This window comes from Bison bison, unplaced genomic scaffold, assembly GCF_000754665.1.
Source record: "Bison bison bison isolate TAMUID 2011002044 unplaced genomic scaffold, Bison_UMD1.0 scf7180017864213, whole genome shotgun sequence".
Lineage (NCBI taxonomy): Eukaryota > Metazoa > Chordata > Mammalia > Artiodactyla > Bovidae > Bison > Bison bison.
The window spans coordinates 114,686-125,237 of NW_011494785.1; the positions used below are offsets into that span (position 1 = coordinate 114,686).

A 10,552-nucleotide genomic window follows, 5' to 3' on the forward strand; every position below is an offset into this window, starting at 1 on the left:
GTTGGATATAAGGAAGAAACTGACTCCTGTTTTTACACAGGGTCTAGCTGACTGGATGCTTTAACAAATATCTTTTACGTATTCAGAAAATCAAAGGTTTTAAGGGTCTTAACATTTAGCCAAACACTTCAATTAGGCAAAATCTAGTAAAATTGAAGGTGAGCAAATGTTACCACTCGTGATTCCTCTCCTGGTTATAAACCCTAGAGGGGTGTTTCTAACACTGAGAATCATGAACTACTAGCAAGTAATGATATCAAGTTGGTGGATCCTGATTATTTTTTTAATGAATTAGAACAGAAAGTATCAGAGAACATATACATAGCATGGCAGTGTGTGATGTGTGCATATAGTGTGAGTACTACACGTATATGTTATGTAGTGTATGAACACGTGTGCATACTGGATAGCAACATGTTTCCTACAGTAGTTGTTGTTTAGTTGCTAAGTTGTGTTTGACTCTTCTGTGATCCCGCAGACTGCAGCACACCAGGTACCTCTGTCCGTGGGATGTCCCAGGCAAGAATACTGGAGTGCATTGTCATCTCCTTCTCCAGGAGATCTTCCCAGCCCAGGATCAAACCTGCATCTTCTGCATTAGCAGGTGGATTCTTTACCACTGAGCAACAGATCTCAGTTAAAAAAAAAAAAAAAAAACTTTGGAGTTACAGTCCGAGAGAAATTTTCACTGTTGCTTAAAGGAGAATGTCCACAGCAGCAATGTTTGTAATAAAAGAAATACATCAATAGGAAACAATCCAAGTGTTCCTCAACTTGATCATGAAAAAGTGGCACAATCATACAAGGCAATGTTAAATCACAATTAAAATGACTGTATTACAGCTACCTATAAAAACATGAATCTGCCTCAATAAAGATGTTAATCATAAAAACAAGTTTCAAAATGATACATTCTGCTGTAATTATAAAGTTTAAAAGCATGCAAAACTATATTACAATTGTTTCTGGATATATACATTGTATAAAGTATAAAAATAGGCATGGGATTGATAAGTACCAAAGGAGACAGCCTCTGAAGGACAGGAAGGAATACACCCAGACTCAGCCGTGCTTATGTTTCAGATTTTTTTGACTGCACTATGCGGGGAGCGAGCTCCGCCTCTGGCAAAGGTCATGAGGAAGGAGGCTTGGCATACGCAAAGGCGGGATCAAGCCTCAGGAGTCTCCCTGGAAATTCTCGAGCAATCTACCCCCAAAACCAGAGTCTGCCTACTTTCTGCTTTGTGCTTTCACCTACACCTCTGACTTTACGGGGGGCTGTCCCCCACGACCTCTCTGAAAAAAGAGTTAGCTTACAGCTCCAGTTAATAATTCCTGGGTGTGACAGTGTTTAACCTACAAACTCCTTTGGAAATCCTCTAGCCTGCCTGAATAGGTTTTTCCGGCCACATGTGATTGTTCAGAGCCTCCCAACTGTGAGAGGCAGGAGATGTTCTAAACTGTCTAAACACAGATTCTTTTGAGTAGTTAAAAGATTGATTAGAAATTGTATTGGTGAAGGGATTTTCACTTGTTGAGCCAATGTTTGCTGCTAAGTTTCCATATCCCTTACATGCTGTGTCCCTGGCAGTGTATTGATTAATATAGTTGGTGTAAGTAGTCGCTTTAATGTTTGTAACCTGGGACCCTTGAGTTAATTCTTTTTCTTGTTATAGCCCACCACACCTTTGCTCTGTAGGAATACAACTTTATCTAATGCTTTTTGGAGGCTGGCGCCTGACTTGAGAATAATCACCTTTAGAGAAAAAGGCCTCCGGGCCAGAAGATGATGCAAATCACCTAAACTTTTGCATATGATATGTTTGCAGGAAGAAAGCCTGGCTTACTGCATGACTCTACCCCTTCCCCCATTATCCTCTATGCGTAACTTAAGGTATAAAAACTACTTTGGAAAATAAAGTGCGGGCCTTGTTCACCGAAACTTGGTCTCACCATGTCGTTCTTTCTCTTACCTTCTGGCTGAATTATTCAGCCTCTTTTCTACACTGAATTTCCTCACTGAGCTATCCTTATTTCAGCCTCTTTTCTCCACTGAATTTTCCTACTGAGCTATCCTCATTCTATTACTCTTTATATCCTTAATTAACGTTTAATTAAGCAATTGTTTCCTGATCTTCGCCGACGCCGTCCCCGCTTCGAATTCCCTGGATCAGCCGGGGCTGGTCCCCGGCACACTAGGTCTTTTTTGCTCGCAGGATCTTTCATTCTCGCTGGGACACACGGGACCTTTTAGTTGTGGCAGCCAGGATCTACCTCCCTGACTGGGGATGGAACCTGGGTCCTTTGCACTGGGAGGGCAGCGTCTTAGACACTGGACCACCAGAGAAGTCCCTCTAAGGGGGAAATTATATTATTCTTGACTTCTCCGATTTTTTTTTCTTTTATTTTGTCTCCCCCTGAAGAGGAGAGAGGTGAACTTTAACACACCTAGGTTTCCATTCTGTCTCTGCCACTTACTGGGGAAGGATCTTAGCAGGTTGCTTAATTTCTCCAAGCCTCTGTGTCTGTAAATAACCGATTTCATAATCAACTAGGTGAAATAATATGACTATTTGTGTTGCATAAAGTGCAAAGTGCTACAGAAGTATAAGTTGCACTTGTGCAAGAATGCTCCACGAATTCCAGTGATCACTAAAAACTTGGTGTTTCTTTGTTACATATTCTCACATCACAGAACATTCTTCTTTTCCTTCAGAGCTCTTGCCTTCCCTTGCAATTAATTACACGGTCATTAACACCTTATATGTCCGTGCACCATCTCCACTCCATAGCTTTGGGCTCAGAGCCCAGCACAGGCCCTAGCACATTTTTGTTTGTCTGATCCGAACACTGGAAGTAAGAATGCGAAGCAAGGTGGGACGAAAGGACTTTTGTCTCCAATTTCTATCCTCTTTGCACTTTGATCTTGAACCTGTATTACTTAGTGACAAACTAGTTTAATTTTTAATGAAAAGCCTAACGGTTAAATCAGCGTAGCTTAATATCATCGCCTCTCGGAGGAAGGCAACGTTTTAATACAGGAAGTTACACGAAATCAAAGGAGCAGGTAGAGAGTGCTGAGGGCACCGGGGTGGTCCTCTAGATCTGGGAGGGAAGGCGGCGTGTCTAACGGTTCAAGAACAGCCGCGGCGCCGTTAGGGGGCGCTCGCGAGGCCGCCGCAGGAATTCGCGCCCTCCCGTTACATGCCCCAGTAACCCCGGCGCGCCTGCGACCGAGAGTAACCTCGCGGTCGGGTGACAGCCCCCCCCGCCCCGACTCTCGCCTGCTCCGTCTCAGCCAACAGGGAGGCAGCGCACGAGCCGGCAGGACTCTCGCCCGCCCCGACTCCTCCCCCGAGCTGTTAGAACTGAGTTGTACAGTCCTCCGCCGCCGGCTTCTTACTTTTCCAATCGCGGATCTGGTTCCCGGTTCCAAGCCCCGCCCCCGGCCTGCCCCGCGTTCTTTCTCGGGCCGAGTCACCTTTGCCTTACAAATATGAGGCCCCGCCCCCGGCCTACCTTGCCGCGTGAGGCCCCGCCCCCGGCCCGGGCTGACCAATGACCGGCTGAGCCCGGAGCCTTTGGGCGGGTCCGCAGCCAATGCGCACGCCGTGGGCGGGCTCCGGGCCGGAATTGGGGGTGAAGCTCCAGCGCTGTGCCCACATTCGGGGCGCGCGGAGCAGAGGGGTCCCTGGGGGACGCCCGGAGCTAAGATGGCGTCCGCAGCCGAGGGGGACATGGAAGCGGAGCTGACGAGGGGGCTGCTGTGGGATTTCCAAGACCTGAGCCTTAACAAGTTGGCGACGTCCCTGGGCGCGTCAGAACAGGCGCTGCGGCTCATCATCTCCATCTTCCTAGGTAAGGACCCCTCGCGGAGTCCCCGGGGGACGGGGACATGACCTCGCCCTCTTCCCGGAGCCACGGGGAGGGCTTTTTGGGGTGCGGGTGTCAATCCTCACACATACCAACCAGCTGTGAAGAGGAAGATGACACTATTCTGGAGTCTGGGGGCACTGTACCTTCTTCACCTTTCCCTTCGACCCCTCTTGTACCCTTCTGGCCCCTCATTGGGCGCCACCACCCTCATCTTGTCATGCTCTGCCCTGTGTCCCTACGACCTGTCCTTATTTGTCTCTCTCTTGAGTTCTACTCTCTGTCCATGTGTACTGCTGTTATTAATATCAACCCTCAGACACGCGCGCTTCTCATTGGCAGGTATAGGCTCCCAAACTTAGATATTTTAGTCCTATGGACCCGCTCAGCCCCATACTCCATGCTTGCATATTCTGTGTCTCTTGTGTGCATTGCCAGCTTGTATTACACTCTCATCTTTTTGTCCCGTTTCTAATTTCTTCTTTTAACCATACTGCTTTTTCTTGTCCTTAGCCACCCACCTGTCATTTACCGTGGAATATTATTTTAGTACTGGGCTTGGAAAACAGGGCTGGCAACCCCTTAAAAACTATTCACGCTACCCCAAGCGTGTTTTACACACGTAGTTCAAAGGATGTGGTGTATTTGCATTTATGTCACAACAAACCGTATTGTAACTGGTTTATGGGCTTTTTTAAATGCATCCTTCCTCTATGGTTTTTTTTTAATAGATGAAGCAGCATGGCACAGTAAGAAAAAAAAAGTGTGTGGACTTGGAGGGCAAACAAATCAGTCCTGCTGCTCACAAACTAAGATGCTGGGTGAACCACTTAACTTCTCTGGGGCCTTTAGTTTCCTTACTTATGAAATGAGATAATAATGCCTATCTGATAGGATTGCTATAAAGTCTGGTAGGAATTCAAAGGTCATAAGCTGATATTAAATATTTGAGTAGTTGGAAGGCTTTATGAAGGTTATGGGACTTTAGCTAGGAGAGTAGGAGTGGTGAAGAATTAAACAAGACTTGTTGGGGAGGGTGGGTGCAGGAGCAGGTCTGAACCACAAGAAATTTGAGATAAAGTTGGGCAGATGTGGAAAGCCTTAAATACTGGTAAGAAATTTGGAATTTATGGAATAGTCGGTAGAGACACTGATATGTAATATCACTTTAAGGGTGCTAATCTGATCTAGATAATGGGAAAGGCATTAATTCATATTTAAACAACCTTGGGTAATATCATTATCATTTGCCCATCACACATCAAGCCAAGATACTCTTTCTTTCTTCCAGATAAAGATCACTTTTACCCTCCCTTGTAGAATTACAAAATTTTAGACTTGTCAGGAACCTTAGATTGTGGAACTTACTTGCTGCCACCCAGATCTAACCCAAATTTATCAGTACTTCAATCTAGGGTTCTTTGCACCACATCAGCTTTGAACTTCCTACTTCTTCTCCCTTTTTCCAGGCCTAGTTATTTGTTGGGATTATAATTGACAATTAAGAGTGTTTACATTTCATTCATTAAGAAGCCAGCTGTTGATGTCTCAACTATAAATGGAGATTGTAACACAAGGAGCAACAAATTATAAGGGACAACCTGTTAAAGGGAGCTGCGGCTAGAATTAGGCTTGGAATCTGTCTTTTTAGTGATGACATAATTAAATACAGCCTGTGCACTTGTTGTGGGCTACTGTGTACTATCATGGGGCATACACCTGTCTAGAAAGTTGTTTTCTCCATAGCTTACCCCTCTAACCTCATCCTCTCATTACCACCAAGCATGAAGGTAATAAAAACTTGGTATAATACATCCATCACACTCTTGAACCCCCTTGCCCATCCTACCATGGCCCACATCCCCTCTTCCTAGCCCACATGTGTCGTTGCCTTCAGTAACTCATAGTATATCTCATTTTTAGGTCAATTGGGGTTCATATTGACCCCTAAATTGATCAGGGCTAAGTTTCACACATGGATATATAGGATTGTATTTTCTAGGTTTAGGTTACATACATACACAGAAACATACATTGATAAGCTTGTTGACAAGTACATGGAAGAAAGGGTGCATTTTTCTGGTTGTAAATATGCTTCTCCTACAAAAGTATCATCACTTCTGTGTATTGTAACCTAGAAACCAGTAGCCTTTCAGCAATGGAGTTCCTGAACCACCTCTCCTGGGGAACTGGGATACTGGAGGAAATCCTTGCCTGAGGTACCGAAAGGCCTGTAGTTAGAAACAATTTCTGACTCACTTTCTACTAACAAGATTAATTTTGGTTAAAAGCACTGAAATGCAGGTCCCCTGAAGAGTTGGGTATATCAGACATTCACATCTTAAGGGGATAAAATATGAATGTCTCACTGTTTTAGTTAGATAGTCTCATTACTGGTTCCCTAACATCTTTCCCTGTTTGACTTGTGTGTGGATCTTGGTCTCTCCAGCGTTAGCCTTTAAACCTTTTGAACTGGGGCCCGTGGTGAGAAATAACATTTTACATCATGACCCAGTAAACACACAGATGTATACTTGCATTGGAAACAGAAGTTTCAGGAAACATTACTCATCCTGAGTATAGGTAGTGTGCTTAGCTATTTTCTATTTTATTTTTTAGTATCATTTACAACCTACTAAATTGATTTCAAGACCCACTAATGGGTTACAGCAAGCAGTTTTAAAACTCCTGAGTTAGAGGCTGTAATTTTTTGATATTAGGTGCTGCAAGGAAAGGGTAAGTTTATGAGCACTTTCACACTGAAGAATTTCAAACAGGCAGAGGACGCTGTCAAGAGGGGCATGTGTGTGTCTGTCTTGCGTCTGATTGCCAGGAGTTTGGTGGAAGATAAATTTTGCTGTGAGCTCTGGTGCTGGCAGATGCCACTGCAAAACATCTCCGGTTCAACAACTCAGGTCTCCTCGTTCCTTAGCATAATTAGCAACATGAATTGTTCCAAATAAATTCAGCAAAATGTACCTGTTGTGGGTGAAGCACTGTGCTTGGCCCTGCAAAGGAAAGGGCAGTGGTACAGGATGAGTAATGGGGCTGGGCACCCGAAGGTATGACCTGTGGTCTGTTGGGGGCAGGGAACAGGCAGGTGATAAGTCCTCTCGTAACCAAAATAACAGGTGGCACTCTAAGTGCCGGCAGAGATTCCCAGAGCTTTATGAGGTTTAACGACTGGACCTTTAATGAACTTTGAAAGTTGAATAGGGTTTCAGCAGACTGAGATGGTGAGGAATAGGGACCAAGGCAAGGACGTGTGGTGACACATTCCAGGAACAGGAAGTGGTCCAGTTGGACTGAAGCAGGACCTAAGTAGAGAAGTAGTAGAAAATAGGACTGGAAGGGACTTCCTGTTGGTCTAGTGGTTAAGACTCCGCACTTCCAGTGCAAGAGGTGCGGGCTCAATCCCTGGTCAGCAAACTAAGATCCCACGTGCCCCATGGCACGGCCAAGAAAATTCAAAAAAAAAAAAAGACTGGAAATGTAGGTTGTGGATCCTTGAAAGCTAGGGGAAGAAGTGTGTGCTTACTGAAGCAGGTGATCAGGAGCCATCGCAGATACTTGAAAGGAGAGCGATGGGCCAGCACTGTCCTGGGAGCGGATCCAGGAGTACAGAGTAGTTTGGAAGATAGATTCTGTGACTACTTTTCATCTACACAGCTGCACGCACCAGAAACCCAGGAACCAGCCTTATCACCTCCCCCTCTCACTCTGCTCTCACCCCAGTCACCGAGTTCTATCAGCACCACCTCTAAATTGTGCCTCAGATACACTCCTTCCCTCCATCATCACAGCCACTGACCATCTGTCACCAGAACTGCCCGAATAGCCCCTGGACAGATCTCTCTAGTTTCTTCCTGTCCACTCAGTCCGTTCTCCCCGGCGCAGCCAGGGTGACCCAACCCCATGCCTCTCTTGGCTCAGCCCCCACCAGAGGTTCCATACATCCCTGGGAATCTCCCACTCCAGCCTTGACCTGAGCAAGTTCACAGCCTTGTGGCCAAGTCCTGATGCCATCAGAAAAGGCATCAGGCCCTTCCCACCTGAGCCATGGTACCTGCTGATCCGACTGCCAAGAGTGCTCTGTGCTCATTACCCACCTCACCGAGCCTTTTGCTCTTTCGGGCCTTGGTTCAGATTGCCACTTCCTCACAGAGTCCTTTCCTGCCTCTCATTTTAAGTTATGTGCCATGTTGTACTTTGTCCTCTGGACTGAAATCCCCTTCCGAATGAGTACCCATGCCAAAGCGTGATTATATATGTGCAGATGAGGGCAGCAATCGTTTTAAGTTCTGTTCATCAGTTGAATACAGTACCTGGCTTGTGGAAGTAAAGTAGAAGTAAAGTAAGAGTAAAGTAAATGTCGCTCAGTCATGTCCGACTCTTTGCAACCCCATGGACTGTAGCCTACGAGGTTCCTCCGTCCATGGGATTTTCCAGGCAAGAATACTGGAGTGGGTTGCCATTTCCTTCTCCAGGAGATCTTCCCAACCCAGGGATCGAACCAAGGTCTCCCGTGTTGTAAGCAGACGCTTTACCGTCTGAGCCACCAGGGAAGATTTGTGGAAAGGGCCCAATAAATATTTACTGAATAAGTGAAAGTGTGGATGAATGACTTGGCAACTGATTGCCTGAGAGAGAAAGAAGTATAATAGTTGAGGGGTGGAAAAAAAAAAAAAAATAAGCTCAGGCCTTCTGCCAGGGGAGCTGAAAAGGTGATGGTGACTTTCACAAATATGGAGAGGTCAAGTGAGGGTTAGATGTTGTTCAGTGCCAGGGAATGACCTAGTTTTGGGACTGGCTTTAGGTTCCAAGGGCACCTCCAGCTTGTCTTGTGAAGCCTAGTCTTGAGTTTGAAAACAGTTGATAACGATTGATAATAGCTGGTAACAGTTGATAAAGATAATGGTTTTAGAAGTCAATACTGGAGAAGGGAATGGCTACCCACTCCAGCATCCTTGCCTGGAGAATCCCATGGACAGAGGAGCCTAGGGGGCTACAGTCCATGGAGTCACAAAGAGTCAGACACAACCCTGCTAACATTTTCACTTTTCAGTGGTATCATAACTGAATCAGGGAGGGACTGAAATGCCAGAGAGAATCTAGAGTGTGGTAATAATGGCATTGGTAGCTGACATTTATAAAGCGCTCAACAATACCACGCCTGGCTTGCCAATTACCCCTAAGTTATATACAGTCCTCTTATTAGCTTCCTTGTGCAGATAGGAAGCTGAGACCTCCAGCTCATACCCGTTTCTGCCCACCTCTGAAACCCCTGCTCTTTACCACCTTGGGACTGGGAGGAGCGTGTGGGATGGGAAAGACAAAGGCCCTTGGTATCATCTACTCTTTACATGACTGAACCAAGATGTAATCAGCATGTTAGGTACCTCTCAACAGCCAAAGATGGCATCAGCCAAATGGAGCAGATGGTCACCCCACCTAGTGCAAGCTCCTCCTTCAGGCTTGGCCACGACTGCGGCTTGGCTGGTAGACTCATCTAAAGTGGCACTTGCAGGTGAGGACTCATTCCTTGGAGCTTCAGAATCAGCACCACTATGGTTAGCGACCTTTAAAATCAAAGGAGGTCCCACAGTTCAGCTCCCTTTAGACCAGAGTCAGGCCTGGCCCTTCACAACTAAATCCATTATTCAGGGCAAAAAGCTTTTTTTTTTCAAGTAGCAAAATGAAGAGCCCTCAGCTAGGCACGGTGGAAACTAAGCAGCATTAATGAGACAAATGAGACTTCTGACCATAATACAAAGCATGGTCCAAAAATCCTATGACTGTGAAGTAAGGAGATTGTCCTAAAGACTTTCAAGGTCTCATCTCGTCCCAAAAGGCTAGGTCCATTCTTCATTTTAGACTTTTATCTTTATTCTAATTCATAGCCACAAATTTTATCATAACTTAAAGCTTCCTGTTGGGGATTTCTTTTAAATATATTTTTCCAACTTTTTAATCTACACTCCAATATCTTATATTGCACAAAACTTCATGTTTGAATGCCAATATAACTTTAATGTCAAACAGAACCATTTTTTTGCAGTGTGCATGAGTGCTCAGTCACTCAGTCGTGTCCAACTCTTTGCGACCCCACAGACTGTAGCCCACCAGGCTCTTCTGTCCATAGAATTTTTCAGGCAAGAATATTGAAGTCGGTTGCCATTTCCAACTCCAGGGAATCTTCCTGACCCAGGGATTGAACCTGCGTCTCTTGTGTCTCCTGCACTGGCAGGTAGATTCTTTACTCCTACACCACCTGGGAAGCCCATTTCTTTGCAGAGACGTGTAAAACAGGGCCCATGAGATTCTATCCACAGGGTAATTTAACAAAGCAATTACATGCCCACTGACATGAAATCTGTCTGGGCAGCCATGGGAATTCACTGAAGGAGTTCCATCCAGCAGCCTTTTAAAAATGGGGTTCGGTCTTGAAAAAGGAAATGGCATTTCAGCTAGACCTTAAAAGGCACGGAAGATTCTAGTCAGGTGGAGATGGAAAGGGGAACTTTTCAACAACAAAGGATAATGAGCATGTATGTGGAGAGCAGGAAAAGTGAGGAAGACCTGAGGAACAGCAGGCAGTCCAGCTTGGCTGGGACACCAGAGGTTCCATAAAGGAGCTGCAGAGGAAAGCATGATTGAGTCTTCAGGGGGCGGGGAATGG

General features: G+C 45.5%; 1 protein-coding gene across 1 annotated transcript in view; it reads left to right on the forward strand.

Annotated features, from left to right (window-relative positions):
• Nucleotides 1-3,615: 3,615 nt before the first annotated feature.
• Nucleotides 3,616-10,552, forward strand: part of LPCAT3 (lysophosphatidylcholine acyltransferase 3) — a 37,009-nt gene continuing 30,072 nt past the window's right edge. Inside the window, exon 1 of the mRNA XM_010844921.1 lies at nt 3,616-3,858. Within this exon, the coding sequence (XP_010843223.1) occupies nt 3,714-3,858 (145 nt within the window). The 5' untranslated portion in view covers nt 3,616-3,713. The remainder of the gene's footprint in view (nt 3,859-10,552) is intronic.